The 25066-nt window shown below is 39.2% G+C and overlaps 1 protein-coding gene across 1 annotated transcript; it reads right to left on the bottom strand.

Annotated features, from left to right (window-relative positions):
• Positions 1 to 1499: 1499 nt before the first annotated feature.
• Positions 1500 to 23729, bottom strand: hdgfl2 (HDGF like 2). Its single transcript, XM_062556146.1, has 16 exons — positions 23528 to 23729; positions 18965 to 19041; positions 17882 to 18020; positions 12536 to 12712; positions 10737 to 10862; positions 10239 to 10307; positions 9944 to 10118; positions 9456 to 9537; positions 8465 to 8753; positions 7333 to 7457; positions 5919 to 5983; positions 5671 to 5741; positions 5032 to 5133; positions 4608 to 4764; positions 2483 to 2594; positions 1500 to 2304 (listed from the first exon to the last, which is right to left on the bottom strand). Exons 1-16 carry the CDS (start codon positions 23597 to 23599, stop codon positions 2208 to 2210), a joined length of 1935 nt encoding a protein of 644 aa, XP_062412130.1. The 5' UTR covers positions 23600 to 23729; the 3' UTR covers positions 1500 to 2207.
• Positions 23730 to 25066: the final 1337 nt, after the last annotated feature.

The following is a 25066-nucleotide window of genomic DNA, read 5'->3' as shown; positions in this document are numbered from 1 at the left end:
CATCTGAAAATAGTCCCTATAGACAACAAGCGGTATAGTAGTGCTAGTAATTTGCAAATTGCCTTGATTATTACGCCAGATGAGAGTGTAGTTCCATGTCAAATCAGCCTAGAAAAACGCCAGGTTTCATTTTCAGTTGGTCTTATTGCACATTCTAACTTAAGAAGAGACATGTTTTAAATGGGAAAATTACCGGAAATCTTAGTCACTTTTAAACATGATGCTAGCAGGCGAGATGCTACTGGTCTAATCCGTTTCAATGATCTATGCTAGGCTGAAGCTAAAAGTTGTATTGCCAGACTCACAGAATGGCTGGATGAACGGGAAAAAGGTAAATATCAATTGTTTTGCTCGAGGGGAGGTGGAAAATGAGCTTATTTCCAGAAATGGCGGAATATCCCTTTAACAACCATTCATCATCTTTAGCGACCTCAATGAGTATGTTTTTCTGTACATACTCACTTTTAATGAATAAATAATAAATGTATTAATAATGATAATAATAATAATAATAATAAACAACCAATGTTGTCACAGAAATGTGTCAGGAAGTTGCTCTAAATACTGATTTCTAATTATTACTCATACTTATTATTCTTACCTGTGTTACAGTCCCTTCAAACTCCGTTGGAGCAGCTATTGTGAAATTTGTCCCTGTAACATCGCTAGAACCTATTAACCATCATACCTACCCTAGCAACACCCTAGCAACCATATTATTTGCCCTAGCAAACACGTTGAAAACACCACTATATTATCAACGTAGCAACCATCATAGCAACCAACATGATTACCCTAGCAACCATCATAGAAACCACTTAATTTTACATAGCAACCACCGTATGTCCCTTAATAACAAACTAGGAACCACCACTCTATTGTCAACCTAGCAACCACCATAGCATCCAACATAACCTTAGCAACCACTTTATTTTGCATAGGAACAATCATTAATACCCTAACAACAACCTAACCACCACTAAAATGTCAACCTTGCAGCCAACATGATTACCCTAGCAAACAGCATAGCAACCATCATATGTACTCTAGCAACACCATTGTAAGTATCTCTGCATCATCTGTTGTTACTCTGTATGATATTTTACATATTAGTTTTTTGCATTTTCATGCAAATTCCCTGGAATCGCGTTTCTAGTTATTATTATTATTATTTGTGACAGTCACATTTCCTTTTGGATGAATTAAGTATTTCTTATACTTCTTATTATATTCTTATAAAGCACTGTGCACAAAAGGCTAAGGTCACCATTAGATTTATTGTTTTAGTAAGGCCATGATGACCACCTACCACCTACACCAGGTACAGTACAGCAAAAACTTTTTGTTGGTGTTTTTCAATATTATGAGCTTATTTCCTGTATTTTCAGTGACTATATCAAGTCCATACAACATTGCTAATGCAAAACATGTAAGGTGGCCTAAGGCGTGCACAGTGCTGTATATGAGACTTGTCATTCATTTGAGAAGTGCAGTATAAATAAATTACACTATTTTTATTCAACTAGAAATACAAAAGGTTGTAACCAAACAACACAGATATACATCAACTTGAACTACAATCATATTTGTGACACTATCTTAACTGTATGTGAATAGATTTTTTTTTAGTTTTTACACCTTAAAAAGTATTTATTTGTATAGACTTTGTGTAACTGTTTAATTCATGAAGGTACTGAAAGAAAAAAAATAAGATTATACAGCATTCTGTTAGAGATGACATGTAACTATTAATATACAGTCTTTCCACACAAATATCCTCATAAAAGTAATATGGCTCAAACAACATACATTAGTCCCATTTAAAAAAGGTTCTTCATCTTGTCCCAATGGAACAGTGTATTATTGTAATTTCAAATGAAAACACACTCAAGACACAACAATGACTGACACCTAACAATTGGCATGCTGTCAATATTCAACTAAGCGTTCTTTGCCAGATTCTAATGACTTACAATTAAACATGTTAAGAACCCAATTCTTAATCTCGCCCACTTTATGAACACGGAGGGTTGATGCTGGAGGAAGCCATTGTAAAAGAGAAGACTAAAAGGCAATTATGTTTATGTAAAAGGTGGAAACATGAGAATATCAACAGGGTCTGTACAGATGTATGCATGTTACTTTTCTTAGTCCCCAAGCCAACAAAAAAAACCCACTGACATCCAGTAAATAAACTAGTAACATCTTCAGCTGTCCTCTACAGCAGTCTGTGTGTTTGTAGTAGGACTATGTTTTGTGGCGTCTGTGAGAACATGTCTCTCAGTCATATTTTCTGATTCCGGCCTACAACAAAACATGGAAATATGCAATTACATTACACACATTTTTAAACAACATAAAAACATTACTATCATTTATTGAGAATTCTAGCCAAATATAATTTTAATTTTAATTTGTTGGAATATATATTTCTTTGTTCTTTATGGATTACAAAACATCAACTACACTAGTAGTACAGTACCTGCTGGATATGGCAAATTCGGGCTCGGGGCTTTCTTCGGCATGTAGAGATTCTGGGTCACATTCAACATTTTTCTTCGGAGATTCTGACTCCCCATTCACTGGTTTTAGATCTTGGAAATAACAGAGATGGCAGTGTGTAAAGAGTAGTTTAAATTTGGCATGTCTTGGTTCTGAAATACTGGTAATCCAGATACAATTTAGACAAATCAGCTGTGCACTTAGCCATACACCTGCATTTCCATTAGGCAGTCAACTAACTCGTCTGACCTGAACTCCATAAAGAATCTATGGGGTATTGTAAAAAGGAAAATGAAAGACATTGACCAACAATACAGACAACTTTTAAGGCCGCCATCAAAGCAACCTGGGCTTCCATTACCTCAGCAGTGCCATAAGTTGACTACATCCATACCTCGCAACACTAGCTACGTTCACATGGACAGTTTTTTGTCATTCCGATTAAACTATTCCGATTGAAATTTTTGTGCCGTCTGTTTACATGGGCTACTTTCTATTCCGATCAGGTGCTTGTAAACGCTTTAGAATCTTTGATCGGAATGGCCGTTGTTTGCTACTTTTCATTGGGAAGATATAGCAGTCAATCCGAATGACCGTATACATGGGTGTTCATTCGAAATAGGAACGGACTACACCACACTTCCATTCCGATTACAATTCTGATCAGATCGGGAATTTTCATTCTGATTGAGGTGTTTATATGACAATTTCTATTCCGATTGAGCCGTTTTTCTGTTTCTTATCGGAATGGAAGTGTCCATGTAAACGTAGCTACTGATGCAGTAATTTGTGCAAAAGGAGCCCGACCAAGTATTGAGTGCATAAATTAACTATTTAAAATTAGTCAGAATAATTCATTTATTTTCAAGAGGTCAAAATAACCTGTTTAGAGATACTAATATTTGATTTTCATGAGCTCAAAGCCATAATCATTCAGATATATCAGGGGTCGGCAACCTTTGAGACATCCAGTGCCAACTTCAAAATTTCTAGTCAAAGAGTGTGCCACTATCATCAATTTTTATCTGGGGTTCGTAGTTTGTCACTTTTAATTGTAAACACGACTCGGAATTGTCCGTGGTCAAACGGCTGCCGATAGGGCTGAGCACACTTTTCATATGCGAAAATACCTGCTCACACAGGTATGTTGAGCCGAACACTGACATGAGGGATTGGAAGAGTTTTTTTTTTTGCTGATGCTGGTGGCGCGTGCCAGTGATTATGCCTCGGCGTGCCAGCAGTGGCACCCGTGCCATAGGTTGCCTACCCCTGAGATATATAATAAAAAGAAGAAAAGAAAAATGCCTTGCAATATTTCAATTTATATGATTCTGGAATATTAAACATACGGGAAAAAAACCTTTCCACAATATTAATTTATTAATGTAAGTACACACTCAGTTCAAGTATATACACTCATTTGATCCTGTGAGAGAAATTTGGTATTTATCCAAATCCGTGAATTAGTGAAACACACACAGCACAGTGAAAACACAGTGAGGTGAAGCACACACTAACTCGGAGCAGTGAGCTGCCTGCACGTACTGTAGGTCACATCAAAATCATAATACATAAAACTGCTGTTAGGGGCAGCTCCTGCCAAAGTGCGTAAGTGCCTTCAGAGCAGAATGTGTGCTGGTTGAAAATCACTGTGTTGTGCACTTTTTTGGACTTGCACATATTGTCCCTTAAGTGAATTTGGTGAATCTTACAACAGGCCGTTTATAAATGCAGAGAGATGCTGTACTGTGAAAGAGGGGCTTGTGTAATGACCAAATTGTGCGTTGCAATTTATCTTGTGTTATTACAGTACATTCATTTGGCTAAGCTTGGTTGTTACACACGAAAAGTTTTTCATGAGGGGGTGTTGTGGCTCAAGTGGCTACAGCATCCATACCACATTGGAGTTCAAGTGCCCCTGGGTTTGAGTCAGAGCAAGGTTATTTACCAATCCCATCCTATCTCTCTCTCCTACTTGCTTCCTCTCTTCACAGTGTTATTTAATTTGAAGGCATACAAGCCCCCCAAAACATACCTTTAAATAAAGACATTGGCATAAAACACGTAATGGACGTACACGAAGAAACACCTTGAAACAGAAATACCTTGAAGTTGAGGCTCTGCTCCAACATCGTCCTGGTTCTGGTTTTCCAGTTGGGTTTTGGCAATTGGTTCACTTTTACCTACAAACTGCAGTTTCAATTTGTTGTAGACTTCACTTGCTTTTTCCATTATAGCAGCGCTGGCTTTGTACCGACGGATCTACGAGAATTCCGGAAAAAATATTAATCATATTATTGACATTTCTGCTCTAGGGACTTACAATGCACAAACACATCCAACTGTTTTGGAGTAATTTGGGGTGCCAACTTTACAGAGTTGATTACACATGGTGATGAGTCAAAGTGGGATTGAGCCAGGACACCAGACACATTTGAGAATAATGAATCTGTCTAAATCTTCAACCCAACTGCATTGTCTTGTACAGTATTACATTACAGAATTTATTTCTTTAGTTTTTCTGCTTACCTTCTTGAGAGTAGTGATGACATCAGAGTTTTTCTGTAGGATGGCACTAGTGACCTGTACTGATTCAAGATCAACCAGCGCTTGCAGACAACGTTTGATGTCCTGCCATGAAACATGAGACATCAAATGTTAAATGCATCCCGAATCACCTCTATGCAACCATCTGCCACTTTTTGTGGCATGTTTAGGCATAGCCATATTCTACTGCTCTTTATTCTATTCATCCTGCACATACACATATTATTACTACTCTTGTAATGCTACTGTATCTGCACTACAATGGCACTGTTATCATAGTGGACATAGCTGTACATATCTGTCTATATGGGCCATACTAAATATCCATATTTATACTTAGATATACAGTGTGAGTAGCAGAATTTATCATATATTACTCTTCTACTAACTAATAAAAGTTACTGCTGCTACACTGACCATATCTGTACATGTTAATCATACAAAAAGACATATTTATAGTCTACTCTTATAAGGTTACTGCTAATACACTGCACATATTTATATTTAATTTATATTACTGTAAACAAATAAATTACTATTACAAATAAAAGGCATGCAGCAAGATGCAGTATTCAGCAAGCAGTCTGGAGGTATTGCCAGGTTGGCAAAGGGTTTACTCACTGGACTGTCAACTTTAAGTGCAAATTTGATGTCCGTGTGGAGCTTCTGCAGTTTCTCCTCAGGAGTTGGCTCTGTCAACCAGAGAGGACAAAAAAGCTCAGAGTTTGAGTGTGTGTATTTTTTTAGTACATCGATCATATTAAGTATAGACATCATGGATCTACCACCAAAATGTTACCACTGAGAGACTGGTTAATAAATGATGTTTCTAGTTTCTAGTTCACTTGTGAAATTACAAAAATCCTTACCCTTCTTTTTGTTCTCTTTCTCTGGTGGATGTTTTGGTCTATGTTTTGATTTGTCTGGCTTACTCCTGGAAAAGTAAAGCAGGAATTCATTACTATTCTTGTCTACATATTCTCTATGTGAGCTCCATGTGAGTCATACAAAGCTCCTAGAAAAGGTTTCGAGATTTAGATGTTCCCGGCTTCCGACTCCTAACAAAATCAAGCTTTGCTATGCAAGCCACAGACTATCCAGTGTAAGGGATATATGGGCTCAGTGATCTCAGGCACTACTACTGCTTGTTGTCTATGGGGACTATTTTCAGATGCTGTGTAATATCACTGCGCCCATGGTACGTTTGCAACTTGCCTTGATTATTACGCAGATGAGAGTGTAGTTCCATTTTCAGTTGGTCTTATTGCACTTTCTAACTTGAGAAGAGACACGTTTTAAATGGGAAAATTACCGGAAATCTTAGTCACTTTTAAACATGATGCTAGCAGGCGAGATGCTACTGGTCTAATCCGATTCAATGATCTATGCTAGGCTGAAGCTAAAAGTTGTATCGGCAGACTCACAGAATGGCTGGATGAACAGGAAAAAGGTAAATATCAATTGTTTTGCTCGAGGGGAGGTGGAAAATGAGCTTATTTCCAAAAATTGAAATATCCCTTTAAGTAAAAAGTATTCTCATTACTTCTTGTGGCCTTAGTCTTCACAATGAGTACAAATGGCAATGCAGATTATGATGAGGCAATGTCCTAGGCAGGTATTGACTTGGGACTATTGGAGCGAAGCACAGGCAAATCATTGCTACTTGGGTACAGAGATATCACGCAGCAGCATTGTTTTCAGTGCTTTCACACTTGCCACAGCACAAACAATCTCGTCACTCAAGTAGGAGATTCACCACTTGGCCCCTACGAAATGGTGGCCTTTTACTACAGCATTGGCTTAAGTTATTACAATATTGGGAGAACACGCCCACTGATTTGAAGCAACTGGAAGACGAGCTCAGGTAATGCACTGACTACATTAACAGTCCTTATCATGACCTCTCTGCTCAAAAAAGGTTGACAGCCACTGGTCTAGCTCAAAACTCTTCAAACAACAAAATGAAACTAACACAAAACAACAAATAAAACAAAAGTTTGAACTCGTTATTATCCATAAATAGACCCTAGGTTGTGTTTACAGTGAACCATCCATTTAAGTCATTCTGATCAACTGAATGGATATGACAGCAAATACCAAATGATCTGGATCTGGTAACAGACAGGATTATCTGTGTTTGATAATGTTGCACGTTCATTTTAAGGCAGTCATAAAAATTCAACAAGGTCATTTTCACAAACCAAAAGAGCAAAAATGTGTGTATCAAGTAAGTAAATAATCTGATATCAAACCACGTTCCCAAATCCATCTTAAATGTATTACTTTGGTTTGTCCACTGCACGTTGTATTTTCTTCTTCTTGTGTCTTTCTTTCTGCTCTTCACCTTCTTTTTCCTTCTTCCACCTCTCCTTCTTCTGGTTGTCTGAGCGTTTGTTTTTTTTTTTTGGCTGGTGGAATAAACAAACAATCAACAGTCAATGTATTATGCATTAGAAATTCAACTGACTGTTTAAAACATTGACATATCCATACCCTTAAGAATGGAAATTCTTCTTGAAAGAAATGTGGGTAACGATTTCTTTTACAGGGACCTTGTTCTAGTGTACAGTATCTACACAATGAAGTAGGCCTACTGTACAGTGTAACAACCTTTGTAACACTATGTAATATCACATACTTATGTTGTCCTAGCCTGGAAGCCAGCCAAACTTAGCAGTATGGTACAATGTCTTTGTAAGTGACATTCAATTCTTCCCAGTTCTTCCACACAAAAACGCTGTTGCTAAAAGGTAGACATTTAGATGTCTGTTGTACATGGTATTGACAGTGCAATAACCAGAAAACAATTTGTGGAGAAGAAGAAGGCATTAGTGAAGAAGAAGAACCCCCGAATCAGTGGAAACACGCCCCATAATCACATCCCAATTGTGCAGTATCAGACTCAAATTCTGAACAGAATTGAGTGTTGCTATGTCAGGCTATGGCAAAATAAGTTTGAAGCCATGATTTTTAGGTCAAAATGGAATTTAGTGTTAATAAATCATTGTTAACACATCTACAAGAGGTTGTGTTGACGACACGGTCATGTCAAAAGTCATTAGCAAAGACTAGCTATACAATTATGCAATATGACCTTAAATGAACACAAATCTTAAAGACAAACTATGCAGGTTTGGTAAATTCTTCGCTGTTTTCTCGTTTTATGCTTGCAGGTTTCCCTACAGCTTTAGCATTTATATTTTACAACACTCCTCAAACGGTCAGTCTGCCTTTTCATGAGCATGATCGCGCGGCTGCGAGACTTGTCTGTTTGTCAGCACCGGCCACCATTCAACCCGAAAACCATTCCAATGACTCTGAAGCTGTTCAGTTAAGGTAAACTAAGATTAAAAAAAAAAAAAAAACCTGCATAGTTTCCCTTTAAGTCTTCAATCCAGACAGGGCGGTCACTTACCTCATTGGGTGCCGGTGAGTCAGAGTCTGATGGAGCAGGACGAGGTGGTGGTGGTGGTTTCTTACTCTTCTTGAGAGGATAGTCATCTACTCCCTCATCTGAGCTGCTGCTGGAGTCCCTTTTTCCACCCTTCTCTTTGTCACGTTTCTTCTTCTCCTCCTCTTCCTTTTCCCGATCTCGCAATCTCCGTAGCTCCTCTGCTTCCTCCCTTTTCCTGCGCTCTTCAAGTTCACGCCGACGCTCCTCATCTCGTTTCTTCCACTCACTAATACGGTCCAATTCACTGCCACTGAAAATTTTAAAAGGGAGTCACAATTGTTTCTATTCATTGAAGTCAACAGTGGGCAAGTGAACAGTGGGGAGTCAAGTGAGTTGAGCCAGTGGGCAAGTTAAACCACCACCTGTTTTTTTTTGTGTCACAACTTTTTTTCTTGGGCATAAAGGGTATAATCAGTCTCACATCCAGAGTAAATAATCTCAGTTTACTCAGATATGTTGGTGACCAGGAAGTGTATAAAACCATGTGAGTGAATTAGAACGACCCCTGATGTGGGGTAATTCGAATCAGAAGAATTACAGCTCTGGAAAAAAATAAAGAGACCACTGCACATTTTGTTTATGTCGTCCTACAGATGCTGAGTTGCATCCAATGAGTTGATGGTCATGGCATGGTCAAAATGAACAGACCAGTGCAAATTTGAATATGGCCGTTAACTCATTTGAATGTCACTCGAGACCATAGGACAACATAAAAAATGTGCAGTGATCTCTGTAGCTGTACATCTCATTGTTTCAACTGATGGACCACATCCTAAATGTGTGTTCTATGCATTAGTTTTAGTCCCGTGTCATATGCCCTATGGCTATAAATGGCTAAAACCATGGCTCATCCCACTCTCCCCTTGATAGATAGATAAATAGATAGATAGAGAAACGGGGAATTTCAAGAAAATTCAATGGGAAATTCAGGAAATTACTTCCCTGTGCTCACCTGTCACTATCGGAGGAGGAGGAAGAGGCCTTCTCTGGGACAGGTTTCGGTTTCCTTCCTGATGGTTTTGAAAGGGTTTTTTCTGAATGATAAAAAAAAAAGACATACACACGATGGTGCCTGGTCACCCACGGAAAACGTATAGATCTTTTTGGGCTTGGCAAACCCACATTCAGGTTAATTTCCGTTTGGCGCATTGTTCTAGAAGATGGTACTAATCCTTACAACTAACCAGAGGTGTATTTTGGGCATAACATCCTTTAAAACAATGAGAGTGACATCGGTCATTCCCTTTAACAACAACCAGCGCGACTTCAAACAGTGCATCGGTATTTTGAAGGTCTGCATGCACGTGAGACTGTTTGAAACAGGTATTCCAATAAACCATGCTTTACTTAAACCAAGACATTTTAAAATGTGTATGTTGTTGAGTTTCTAAGCCTGACAAAATACATTAACAACCGCAACCCATTCTGAACAGTTCTCACCTTTCTTGGGAGCCTGAGCGCGTTTGCGTTCAGGGGCATCGGAATCAGACTCAGATTTGGACTGTGACTCTGAGCCAGAGACTGCAGGACGCGGTTTAGAATCATCTGAGTCAGATTTACCTCCCTTCTGCTCAGACTGTGATCCTGAATCGGAATCAGAGCCTGTTGAAGGCTTCTGTCAAACAAAACATAATCGATTCTAAAGTTAGTTCCTATAGTTTATTCAAATTTCTAATGACAGAAAACATTTATTAAAATGCTGCTTTAAAAAAATAAATAAAATTGAATTGTCTACCGTCTTCTTTCCTCTTGCTGTGGCCTTTCTCCCAGTCCTGCCACTTAACTTCTTTTCTGGTGTGAAATCCTAAGGGGCATCCACAGCGACATATCAGCAATGACTAAGGAGTATCCTCTCAAAAAAACTAGAACAATTCTTCTAAAACAGATAGCTCCCGTTCTTTATTTCAATATTAATGTGCTACCACAAACCGAGTTGCTGCATATCGACGTTGCTTGGCAAACATTCTGATAGAGGGAATATATTTCTTGGCGAAAGAATGATTATCTATGAATAAGTCGTTAATGTCACATTACTCTCTAACAGACAGGCAGTTTAGTATTTATGGACCAAGCATAGTTGAGAATGGCAAATTTATCAATAAACAGGAAATAGAGGTGATGCTACTATATTTGTTGCCATTTGAATACATTGTGTGCAAATAATTGTGGGTAATCTAGTTAAGATGTTAAACTGATACTGAAATAATGTTAAGGGTTTCAGTTACTATTGTACCTGGTCGCTACTTTTTCCTGAATCAGAGTCTGATGTTGGGGAGGCCTCAGACTCGGACGTACTCCCATTGCCTTGCTTTCGGTCTTTCTCACTGGATGAGCCTCGGGCCTTCTTTGCTGAAGGTTGCTATAAACACAAAATAATTCTATTTATTTTCTATTCTATTTAACATTATAACAAATTTTCAAACATATATTCAAACACATGCTTGAATCGGGAGGATAATTCGCAAGGTGTTGTATGTAGTATCCAAATAACCCAATTCAAATTCTAAGATACAAGTGGACATACTTTTTGAATCACCTAGACTGCAACTACCAAATTGAAATCAAAGCACAGCAATTTACCCCTCAAAAGTACAGCTTACACATGCACTTCAAACAAGCTAGCGTCTCAGTCTCTGTATTACCATATGCAAAATTGTATCGTACCAGAGCTAAATTGGTAAATCTTCCACCGCACAGACTGATTTGTTGTAGCATGTGCAAAAAATATGTATACCTACAGCCCTGAATACATCTCTCAAAGGGTGCTGTTTAAATTGGGGTGCAAGTCATCACAAAAGCATTAATAAATTTGCATTACAACGAGTCGATGCAAGTTATTCATGACAACGAATTTATGTAGTCGATGTCAACTAAATGTTCCATCCCTAGTCATGTTCATGAAAAAGGTAGGGGCACAGTAGCGACAGCAGTGCTACACATGCATGCACCCAACAACATAGGCTCTGGATGATTACAAACATTGAAGGAGTCTATAGTATGACTAACACAATGTTAGATAGCCTAAATTAAACAAACTGTTCCTGGAGGCCAGGCCTATATTATGATGACATTAGGTGATAGGATATGAATGACATATTTTCATTCGTCACATTGTGACCACCACATAACGTTTCTATTTTATTAAACTAAAAGAGAGTGGAGGTCTCCGGCAAGTTTCACTTCACTATCATTGCGAGAAAATAGACATCCACATGGGAAATACTTTGAGGTTCCCTTTGAGTTGGATATGCTCCAAAAATGTAATTCCTGAGCCTGTTTACCTTTCCACCAAGTTTTGTGAAAGTTATTATTTATAGTATCTAGTTATATAGTATTTGCTATATTGCTGACAGACATACCGTACTGAAGTAGCCCATGATGCAGTAAATGGTAGCGTGTGCTCTCGATAGCACACTTCACTAACGACTATGAAAATAACATGTTTGTGGAATAAACTAGACTTGTCCTAATACCATCTGATTACTATTGCCATTTATTGTTAAGCTGCAAGAGTGCCACCCCCAGCCAGCAGAGGGCACTTAGCCTACCATACACCCAGACAATATTGTGTACCTGCCCTAATTCTGAAGCAGTGGTCGACCACTACAAAATGAAGAGGAAACAAAAGAAAGTACGTGTCTTTACAATAAACTACATCAACACAATTAAATGCTCAGTGAAACTGGACAGGCCCTAGTAGTAACCTCTGACTAGCTCTACTTAGGCTATTGTTAAATTGCAGTGTAGCAGGCGGGGGGAGGACATGTTGGCTGGATAATTTAAAAAACAACTGCGACTACATTTTGTGTCTGGCCTAATTCAGATGCACTGGCGGCAATGATTTTGCAGTCGCGGGCCACCTCCACAAAATGAACATAGAGGAAACACTGGACATAAAACAAAATTGTAGAGTAAACACGCTCTATTAATGTGGCCGTAGATGATTAAGTCACAGGAATTCTGATCGATAGTTTTATCAAATGAATGGGCTAATAAGGTGCCTGATGTGGAGATTTGTAGTATGCTCATTACCTTATGAGCAGGCATTTTCCGCTTCTGCCCTCCTCTTCCTTGATCTTCACTGCCCGAGTCTGAATCTTCACTACCGGTCTCAGCAGTCCAAGGAACAACAGCTTCCTGATTCTCCTCTGCATCACTTTTAGCCCCAGCATCATTATCTTCATCATTATCTTCAGATGAGCTTGCAGGCTGTGATCAAAAGACAATTAGACGGCATTCATTAGCTTTACCCATTCATACTTTCATGTATTAATGCATATTCAATTAAACAGCCTGGCCCTCATTTATCAACCGAGCATAGAAACCAGTAGCCTGACTCTCGCCAGACCCTTGTAGTTCCGCCATGCTCCACCAGAGGCGTTTCGCTGAGCTCCACACAAGGGTCTGGACGCGAGGGCAATCCAAACCCCTGCCAGTGATAAAAAAATGAGCAACCAATCAGGAGCTCCGAAGCGAGTGTTTGATTCAAATAACAATGGCGGCACGTAGCGAGGAGTCTTGTGCTGACATTGATTCTGCTATTTCAACCGTTTTGTCGAATCTATCGAGTATTCATTCTTTAAAAGATTAACAGAGAATAGTTTTGAAGACATTTATTGGTGGCAAGGATGTTTTTACTCTTCTTCCGACCGGGTTTGGCAAGAGCTTGAAGAAGCCTAGCACGTCATTCAAGATAACAGGCAAGTGGTTTATCCAATGAAATGCGAGGATGTTTTACAAGGACCCGCCTTCATAAATACATCTCCTATCGAGAAGTCCCAGATCCTTGTGTGAAGCAGACAGCGAACTACAGGATCTGGCGAAAGTCAGGTTAAGAAACCAGTACATCTGAGCGCACAAATCCTCTTACGAAAGTTTGATGAATCACACGTGAGCCTCGTCGTATCACTCCAATTCCAGCGTAAGAATAAACGTGTGTTGGTAAATGTGGCGGCTGGAAACAAGCGTAATTTAAATATCACGCCCCTATATATATGCTCATTTTAATGGCCTCGCCCCTAGGATTTACGACATGAAGGTGCATTATACGTCCAAAAGACATCATTAGTGATCTCGACTCGAGCCACAATGACGTTCAGCTGAACCTTGTTCATTTTGACCATAGACCAGAAGCGGTCATCAAGGAAGGCGGGAAACTAGAGCGATTTAAGCGCAACAGACTTTATTTTCGCAGAGAGAACGTATCATACCATAAATAATTCTTTACAAAACCATACAACACTGAAATTTGCCTTTTGAAAATAGTTTGAAATATATAATTCATGAATGTTGCGTTTGCCAAAGAGAAAGTAATCATCTCCTATGGCTATCCTAAGCCAAAAACGTAAGTACGCGAGTTCAGACTAGACGTGAGATTTGAGCGTATAGCACCGATCACGTTCACATTGATAAATGTCATACTTTGCGTGGAAACAAGCGTACGCCTGTTGTACGCCGTTTTTTGGTCGTATGCACAATTCATAAATGAGGGCCATTGTCTCTTGTATAGCTTGAAGACAAGATGAATATTTCAACGCATTTGAATTTTTTCTGGCAAATCTGTGTGGCCACCTTCTTATTCAAGCAGATTTCTGAATAATCAAAAATTCAAAAGCCAACCACAGCAACTTATCTGGCATGGGGCAGGCTCTACACAGTGACAGAGGCCGGTTGGCACCTCTTTGTACAAAGTCAAAAATAATCATAATATAAAGGGTGGCACAGATTGAGAAATTCTGGGCTGATAGGCCTACCGATATACAGAACAACAAGTTGGCTAACATGTCTTTTCTTTGTTTATTTACATTTTTGTTGTTAAAGGAGACATAGAATCGAAACCATTTCTGTCTTGGTTTTGATTAATTAGGAGAGGTGGTGCATAACCAAAGAGCTATCATGAACATGAGGCATAGTTGTGACCTCCTTCATATGAAAATCTTGAACTTAGAAATAAGCACTAAAAAATGGGCGAAATAGAACAAAGTCTACTTGTGATGTCAAATATCGTAAAGCCATTGAAGTTCAATTGTGGTTGCCAAAGAGGGCGCCATTTAGTCAAAAGGATAATATCAATACCCACTCTACAGTGAATATAAGGTTTTAATTGGGCTTGTGAAATTGCAACGGAGTTTATTTTTTAGAAATCAAAGCTGAATATACACTATTTTAACACCAGAGAACACAGCACAATACTCAATTCATCCATTCTATGTCGTCTTTAATCCCTTAGCAGAGTGGAAAGGGGAAAAAAATCTTTCAGGCCTCCATAGGACAACATTTAATTAGTGCAGAATTAATGTAGCATAACAGATAAACATCAGCCATTGGTAAATGTCAAATTTGCCGATAGCCGATATATGTCAAGAAGGCCAATATTGGCCGATACAGATGTTGGTGCAATAATATAATAACTATAATACATTTTATTTATAGTAAAGTCAAGTCCTTTAGTAGAGTGGAAAGGGAAAAGACACACGGTATGGTAATGATGTTGGTTGCTATAGTGGTTACTAGGTTGGTGTGCCATATGTGACCCTGTAAAGCGGAACCAGTCGTTTCGGTAAAATGTATTAAATTAAGTTATTGTGCTCACGTGAACGGCCATAAACTAAGCTTTCCAACGATATGTACAGTACCCTCCAGAATTATTGGCACCCTTGGTAAAAGTTGACTAAAAATAGGTCTAAAAAATAATCTTTAGGTGATTTATTGTACTCCCACAATGAAAACAATGAGGAAAAATACACCCTGCAAGGGAAGCAAATTTATTCTGAGAAAAAGGAAAATCTCATAAAGAAATAAATGTTTTTAACAAAAACACGTCACTCACAATTATTGGCACCCCTACTTGTAATACCTTCTTAAACCTCCATTTGTCAATAAAACAGCATGTATTATTCTTCTCTGACACCCCATAAAGATTGAGAATACAAAGTAAGGGATTTAAGACCATTCATCTTTACAAAACCTCCCCAGATCGTCCAGATTGCTAGGTCCACACTTGTGCATTCTTCTCGTTGACTCATCCCACTGTTTTTCTATGGAGTTTAGATCAGGGGACTGCTATGGCAATGTCTGAAGCTTGAGTTTGTGTTCAGTAAACCATATTTGTTTTGATCTGTGCATTTGTTTTGGTTCATTGACCTGATGAATGATCCAATCATGACCAACTTTTAGGGCCTTGGCAGAGATTGTTTGATTTCCTTTGAAAATGTTCAGGTTTTTCTTGGTGTTCATGATGCCATGCACCTTAATTAGGTTCCCAAGGCCTTTGGGAATTAAAACAGCCCCACAATAGCACAGCCCCTCCACCATAATTCTGATTAGGCATGGGGTTCTTTTTAGTATAGTCATTCTTCTATGTATGCCAAAGACACCTTAAGTGTTTTTAGCAAAAGGGCATAATTTTATTTTCATCTGACAATAGACCACACTCCCAGACATGTCATGGTACCATTCAGTAATTCCTGCCATTTACATTGTTCATTAAATGACTCTACTGGCTTTAACCTGACATGCTGTATAAATAATCTATTAGCAGTGAGGTCACTTTTGAAGATTTTTGGGGGGGACTTGGTGACCCCAAGATGATAGCTTTGTCTGTAACTCTCAACAGTGGTTCTTATGGATTTTTTTGCCTATCATACCATCCTCCATACTGTGCGTGGGAGCAAAATAGCCATGGGTCTTTGTCCAAGCATGTTTGCCACATTTCCAGATGATTAGAACCTTTTATTCATCATTTTAACTGGAAATATAGGCATTTTCAACAAAATACCTAGTTTCCATAGACATTCTCTTACTTACAAATGTCAACACAATTTCTTTTTATTTCAATTTAGTGTATTCTCTTGTCTCTCCAATGTTGAAAAATGACTAGAGGATTTAGCCTCTGAGTGACTTCATTTTCATACCATAGTGAAAAAGAACGTCATGAACTACTTCTGAAAGTTCACAGACACTCTGATTTACTTTAAAACGTTGCATTTACATAGGAAAATGCTCCTGTTAAATGTTGTGCATAATATGTTTCAGGGGTGCCAATAATTGTGAGCAAGCTGTTTTTGTTAAAAATATTTATTTATTTATGAGATTTTCCTTTTTCTCAGAATAAATTTGCTTGCCTTGCAGGGTATATTTTTCCTCCTTGTTTTCATTGTGGGAGTACAATGAATCACCCAAAGATTATTTTTTATACCTATTTTTAGTCAACTTTTACCAGGGGTGCCAATAATTCTGGAGGGTACTGTATATCAAGGGTATTAGACAAACTATCGCTAAGATAACAGCATCCAAAGTTGAAATGGTTCTCCTGTCACGATATGCCAGAAGAGGAGAGATCACCATTTTAAGCGGCGCGTGCACAACGGGAATGACAGCAAATGTGTTGAATCTTCGCCGGGTTTAACAGTCAAAACGTATGTTTTTCCGTGAAATGCGTTCACGATATGAAACTGTAGACTGTATACAGTCGAATTATGCGAAAACGTGAAATTCAACATTTTAACCCGGAAGTTTGTTATTGCTGATTTTCTCAAAATGACGTTGTGCGCAAAACTACTGATTTCGCTTTGAATGGTCACATATGTGGTTGTGTTGTCATGTGTTTTTTTACATGATCTGTATATCTGGTGCTAGCTACAGAAAATCACACTCACACGCACACGCACACGCACACGCACACGCACACACACACGCACACACACACGCACACACACACACACACACCCTTTGCTTTTGCTTTGGTTTAGTTTAGTGTCTTATTTTAAAACCTTCGACAGTCTTTCACGTTTCGCATAATTTGACAGTATATAATCTACACTTTCATATTGTGGAAAAATCTCAATTCTCTATCTTACTCTTTCCCTTTCCCTTCCCCCCTTCCCCTTAGTTTTGCACATTCACGTGAGAGGAAGGGGTATCCGAATTCTCTTTTGGATTAAGGGGTACGGGTAAGTGGAAAGGGTAGATAACCCATAAAAGTGGGAATTTCCGTGAGCTTACTTCAAACCGAGCGGTAAGAGTATTATCCAACATACACTGCTCACACTGGAAAAACAGGCACACAAGAGACTCATTGATGTAAATGTTTGCCATTAAGGCAACATTAAAGCACTTTTCCTCTGCCGCACACACGCTATTTGTTTATCCAGCAAATAACAGACAAGGTAGAATATGTTGCATAATTTTATGAAAGTATGATGTATTGCGACATCGAAGCAAATTTGTAGATTCTGATGTCTTATTTCATCGAACTATAGGTACACTACCCCACCTCGTAAAGTTACATAGTGCGGTTATAGCCGATAGAGGGCCGCAAAGTGAGAGCAGAAGTGCCGTTCACCCTGTTGTTGTGAAGTAGCAAAATCCGATACTCACAGCAGGTGTGCTGTAAGATGCATGAGGATTGTTCTGAATCTCCCACAGTCCTTCATTGAAGCCTTTCCGTTTGTTAGGCTTACCAAAACGATCACGGTACTTCTCAAATGCAAACAGGTCCTTTGCTGCCAGGAAGGCTCTAGGAAAAGAGAAATAATTTCAGTTTAGTCCTCTAACAGACATGATCCCTGACATCCCGGACAATTATGCATTGTGGCTAACTGGTTAGGGCTTTGAGTTTTTAACCGCAGGGTTGTCGGTTCGATCCCTGACCAGTCCATGGCTGAAGTGTCCTTGAGCAAGGCACCTAACCCCTCCCTGCTCCCCGAGCACCGATGTTGGGCTCTTGGTTAGTGTGTGCTTCACCTCACTGTGTATTCACTGCGTGCTGTGTGTGTTCACGAATTGGGATAAATGCAGAGATCGAATTTCCCTAACGGGATCAAAAAGGTTTATACTTATACTTATCCATTACGGACTACTGAATGGATACTAACCAACATTGTCCTTGACAAGCCTGTCCCCCTGAGTGTTTTTCCCTAGTGCCCGAACACTTTTCATTGTTTTGACCCCCAAGCAAGACCATGTCCGAACCGCACTAGCCTAGCTACTATATATATAAGACATTTATTGTGACAAATCATAAAATTACCATTAGCATCTACCATGCTACCATGTTATTATCATGGTAATAGTAATTACCATGATAATAGCATCAAAGAAACATGTATTTTCAAATACTGACTTCACTGACAACAATGGTACAGTCAGGATATTTATAATTCAAACTTTCATTTACAGCTTGCAAATACTGTTTATGCTTTTTTAACGGAAAACGTAATCTACGTGCCACTGCAACTTTATTATGAAAAAGATGTATATGACTATACATCATATAATGCCTGCATATCAGAGTATCGTTCAATTCAAGAATTTACCGTGTACCATGACATTCCGATAAACAAATGATAACAGTTAACTACAGAGATTTCTGAAATAGACAGACAGACAGATACTTTATTGATCCCCAAGGGGAAATTGAAGGTGAAATTACCATGTGCTATATATAACCATCATACTCACGTTTCATGAGTGCCAAAGAAGAAGATCGGGACCTTGTTTGGTGGAGGTTTTACTGCTCCATCAGGCACATCCTCAATCTAGGGGATGAACAGTCATAGAATGTATTAAGAATTTATCAGTGAAGCGGACCCAAAGAACATGATCCTGGAAAGTAGATCTCTGTTTCTTATTCATGAAAACCTACCATGTTTATTTGAGAGTATAGGCATACGCTATTGTCAGGTCCCATTAAATACAGACAACACAGACAATAACTAGAAAAGCACTCAGAGAGTGCAGACCTCCGCCTGTAGTGTTCTTCCTAGGTTGTCATACATTTGAACCTAAACTATTCAGATCGCCACCACGTGGCCATACTATGCCATTACACCACTAACTGAAAAACAAAAAACAGCTCCAGAATCCCAACGGTGTTATGAATCACTCCCAAAATCTAATCGTTTCTTCCTTGGGTCATTTCTGACATTCCCTGAAAATTTAATCGAAATCTATCCATCACTTTTTGAGTTATCTTGCTAACAAACAGACAAATACCGGTAGACAGACAGACAAACAAACAGACAGACAGACAAACAAACGCCGGTCCGCGATGAAAACATAATCTCCTTGGAGGTAACAATTCTTTAGGAAATTTTATTGAACAAATTATTAACTCAATTTGGCGGTATGGCTCTGTTTAGAGGAGTCTGCAGAGTGCAGACCTTTCATAAACACCATGAAAAAGCAGAGAGTCGGGGGACAGCAGCAGCATTATAGGACAGTCACACAGTTTAAGACTGGAAGAGGTAAACTATTCCCTCATATGAACAGAGCGTCAACTATGACATAGAAGGCCTATGCCATGTCATACACAACAAGGTGGCTTGCATAAATGCAAGCAGCAAGCAGTTGGGAACAAACTACAGCAGCTTTAAATAAGGCGCACTGTTTGACATAGTATAGGACATAAACTGTATATATATAATATAATTAAACATTAATTATTTAAGATGTGCACCTACAATATGTATGGTGAATCACACACACACATTTCTAAAGAAACACAACAATGTATGAATGCCTCCATTACCCTGTATCTAACGTTATAAGCTAACTATGATGTCACAACTTTCTGTAGAGAAATTACTATAAAGTCAGGAGAAGCTCACATGCAATAGGGGGCGAAATATGTGAATGGACGAGGATGAGAACAAGGGAGAGCTCAAAGAGAGTATATGTAGTTAAAACCTCTTCGCAGTAGGGCTATTTCTAGGTGCTTCTCCCGACATTGCACTGTGCCTACTTCAGAGGCCACTGTTCCCACCGATTTTGGCCTACCATCAAATGCTTGATTGTGTGAAGTACTGGCACAGCATTACAGAGGCTAGAATATTGTTAATTTCTATGATTTTGGTGAGAACTACATGAATAATAGACATGACCAGTGAGTTAATAGGATAGTTACCTAGAAGTAACTCTCAAGCTGCAAACTACAGTACATCAACTTAGGCTGGGTGAACCCTGCCTGACATGCCAGTGAATTTCATTTCACCCGGCAGCTCAGGCTGGATACCTGCACATCTATCTCCCCTGCTTCCTGTCAACGATCTTTGGGTCCAATCACAAACTAGCTTATCCAAAAGATGCACTGGATCGTTGGTCCAATTGGTTGAAGGACTATCCAAGCATACGGAGTCATTTGAATGATGCCCATTGATCACGCCTCTTGTGCATTAGAAATAAAGTGCAGACTCCCCAGACTAAGGTTCAATCTTAAAAGATTGAGCTTAGTATGGTGATAGCCAGACTAACATCAACTGCTAACCGCCAGGAAAGGAAAACACAGACACGGAGCGCATAGTAGGCCTACTTTCACTTTCTAGAGTGCATAGTCATTAAGTGAAGGATGCTACAAACTGAAACAGTGATCACACATTATCAAATGTATCATGACGTGTCGTCAAAAACACTTACTCCTATCAGGGGTGCATTCTTCACATTTGTTCATCACATGAATTGGATATTGGATTAATTGGGCTTTTCTTTAGCAAAGGCATAACTCTGGCCTGTTTAAAAGAAGAAGGAACTATTCCAGAACGGAGTGAAGTATGAAACACATGCGTGAATGCTGGCAGAATAGTAGGTGCGATAGACTGTAGAAGAGTAGACAGAACTGGATCCAGGAGGACCTCGCTGAAGCAATAGAGAAACCTCTTCATCAAGAGGAGATACCAAGATACCACCATGTCAACACAAGGGAAAGCCCTCCAACAGATTCATCAAACTGATGAACAGCAACTTTTTCAGTTTCAGTCATTTGCTGACAGTGAAGTAGATTATCGCGGTGGTAAAAGATTCAGAAGGATTCAAATTGAGCATAGAAAAAAAGGTCTTCTACTGTCAGTGGCTCTAAAAGAGGTAGTTACTAATATCATTTGCGTCTCTGTATTTACGCCAATTCCTTTCGTACTGAACGTAAGTATTTGCTCACCTGCCTTGACTCACATGAACTTCAGTCACATCCCATTCTTAATCCATAGGGTTTAATAAGACGTTGGTCCACCCTTGCAGCTATAACAGCCTCAACTCCTCTGGGAAGACTTTCCACAAGGTTTAGGAGTGTATTTACGGGAATTTTTGACCATTCTTTCAGAAACACATTTGTGAGGTCACACACTGATGTTGGACAGGGACAGGGAAGCTCTCAGTCTCTGCTCTAATTCATCCCAAAGGTGCTCTATTGGGTTGAGGTCAGGACTCTGCAGGCTAGACAAGTTCATCCACACCAAACTCTGTCATCCATGTCTTTATGGGCTTTGCTTTATGCACTGGTGCAGTCATGTCGGAACAGAGATATTTTGGAAATTGGGTTGTTCAAGATGCAAATTCAATGTAGTTTGAGAAGGAAAGGAATCTCCCACTTTAATTTTCTTGCGAAACTTTTATCACAACACCTAGCCACTAATGTCATGGGAAAGCGCAGGTTCCACTCTTCCACGTGATATCTGTGTGAATTGTGCGTTATAAGTACTCCCTGAGCAATTCAACAGTGAATGATGGGAGTGAATCTTCACTAGGGGGAGACTATAGTAATATCATATGTGGAAATTGGACCTTAAAGCCGGGTATGACATCGCCTCACGTGATCACATGCTCATGTAAACAAACAACATGGAGACACTGGAAGAGGCCATTTTTGCCATGATCGCCCCCTACTTTCTTGTCAGCATTGCATCTCGCGGATGCGTCATGTCCACTTGCGACGACGTGCAAGACCGATGCACCAAACGACCTGAAAATACGTGGGGCAGCCATGATGCGAACATGAACGCATTGTCTGCAGCAAGTATAACCCCACCTTAAAGTTGCAGTTATGCCTACGTTCCTTATCCAATGTGATTGTTGAATGATGCTGGCCAGAAACTAAAACAGCTGAAAGTTAATGTGTCATGTCATACCACTCGTCTCATTGCTACTCAGGCAGTCCTTTGAGATACTTTCTCCTGCGATAATAAACTTGTACTTGGGAATTGATCATGTAGCAGAGTAATGAGTGCATTACTGGCTCAAAAATGTACTTGAGTAAGAGTAGAAGTACAATTTTGAAAAAGGAATATGGAAAGTTGACGTTCCTCAAAATAGTTTTTTACTCATGTGTTACTCACCGCTGAATTTAAGTCATAGCTTAGTGTTACGTTGAAACTATTTGCTGCAACCTGTAACATTTTAGTACAGTAGCTCATAAAGTCCAATATGCCAATTTACATGGGAACTAAGCTAAAATGGATCTTGCTTTCAATTGGTGCAACCAGCTGCAGAACCCTACCCATAATGCAAAATTAAAGCATAATTCCCATAATGCTTTGGGCTGCTGACGACACAATCCTGTTGTCTATATTTTAAGTGTAATGTTTGGGATATCTCCATTGCACAAAAAGATATAATGGCAATGAAGTAATTGACAATTCATTAGCCTTATTCAGTTTTGTAGATTATTGCTCCTCGAGGTTAAGTAGACGTGGACTAGCCTAAAGAAAAACGTTAGAATTGGTAGGCTACAATCGTTCTGACTCCGGTAATGGTAAACTAACCAGGCTCTAGCCAAGATTACTACCACCATCTATCTGCCAAACACGTTGCTTCAAGAGGACGTAGGGGAGGGGTGTCATTTAGTTGGCTGTGGTCAGATATCAACAACTAGCTTTCGCAAAATATCGGACCCTGTCTTTAATGCGTTGTTTAACCTGCTTCACATATGCTTTGCACAACTGTACTACTCGACTTTATGAGAGTCTCAAGAAATCTACATGGTATTGAGGGGCAAAAAGCAACGCAATCTCAATGAATTGAGAAGTTGGAAACTTGGTTCAACGCAAGCTCTGTTACAAGCCAAACAAACAATCAAGAACGTTATCACTACTTTAGCTAGCAACCAATATGCCAGCAATAACAATAAGGAAATGTGTAATTTTCATTTGGTTATTTGAATATCATGGATAACCGTGACGAATAAAAACGGCCAAACAGCAGCGTGCTAGCAAACCCAGAACCCCCGAATCCCATCACATCGATATGCTTTCTTACCCGTGCAGGCCAGTGGGGGTACCCCTTCATTTTAGCGAAAACTAGGTCGCCAGGCCGGAAATTGTGTGGCATTTCGTGTATCCTTTCACGCCTTTTTCTTCCTGGTTGTGTTAAACTGATGTATTAAGAAGGCCCAACTCAAAATAAACCCTTCTTCTGGCACCAAGTAGCGAGTGTAATATCAAGTGCGAGTTGATTTGAAGCAGAGCTGAGGGTATGAAGGCGGTATTTCCGGTAAACTTGACACATGAGCCTGGGTTCCCACCTTCCTATTTTCTATTGGTTCAAACGCCTGTCTCACACGGGTTTCCGCGACTGTTGTAATGTCCGATATTTTATTAAATTACCATTAGTGGATGGAGAGAATTGCACCATTAATATCACCATCAAACGTCTACAGTTGTTTACTCACAAAAATATACAATATTTTCCTCAAATTTTATGTTCTTGGCGATTTTTCAAATTGTGGCTGATTTGCTCTCTCAAATTTAAACAATAGGCCTACAATTAGGAAGATTTTGGTTTAAATTATGCCAAGACAACTAGTAGCCTAGGCCCTACACACTTTAATGTGATGAAAGCCACACCTTTAAATAGTTTAAAAGTTTAAATAGATTTTAATAATACATAATAAATAATACAGCTAATTACTATAGGCTCTATTTTACTACATTTCATGTTCAACAAGAACATCTCTGGAAAAAGTAATTTCAGATTATTTTTCTTTGAATGTGGATAGCCTTTCATTAAATCTTTCATTTCGCTCCTCAAAGATACTAAGGCTACTAAAACAAATCTGTCCCATTGGCCAATCGACAATCAAAGATGGCAGCCATCTTTTGAGATTTAGAGTTTTGAGGTTTTGAGATCCATAAATGAGCGTGAAATGATCCGTAAATGAGTGAGTGGTCAGCACAGTGTCCTGAAACTTTCTGCTTGATTTCAGCACCTTTTAGCCAGGCTGCCATAGACTCCAATAATAATAAAAGGAAACACTAGTGCCTTTGCATCTTCACTGCTAGGCCCCCAATTATATTTGGTAAAAAGTAAGAGTCAGTAGGCCTACATGCATTTCTAAGAAAAAAAAGTCCCCATTAAATCAGGTGAATTTTTGGTGGCCATCTTGAAATATAGCCGCCATCTTGGATTTTCTAGTGGCCAATTGGGCAATATTTTTAAGTAGGCTATGCCTTACAGAACAACTGGGCCAAAGTAGCCAAAATTGACCTCAAACTGAACAGGATTAGTGTGAATTGGAAGACAAAGAGCCAGGGGAACAGTGAAGGTGAACTCCAAGGTCAAGGAATGATCATACCACTGGTTGCTTTTTTGGCAATAGTGGACTTCTTGAAGGGTTCCACTGATGAAAGGAAAACATATAAAAAGCCAGACTGTAACTGCCTAATGCATATTGAGAAGTTACAATCATTTTGGGAGACATGTTAGGACCGATTACAGAATCAAAATGGTCTCATTAATTTAGTAGGCCTATGTGTATAGGCCTATCATGTAGAGATTATTTGTTAACAGTTCAAATTA

Source organism: Sardina pilchardus, chromosome 15, assembly GCF_963854185.1.
Source record: "Sardina pilchardus chromosome 15, fSarPil1.1, whole genome shotgun sequence".
NCBI lineage: Eukaryota > Metazoa > Chordata > Actinopteri > Clupeiformes > Clupeidae > Sardina > Sardina pilchardus.
Note: the sequence above shows the minus strand (reverse complement) of the source record. Positions and strands in the feature narration are given on the sequence as shown.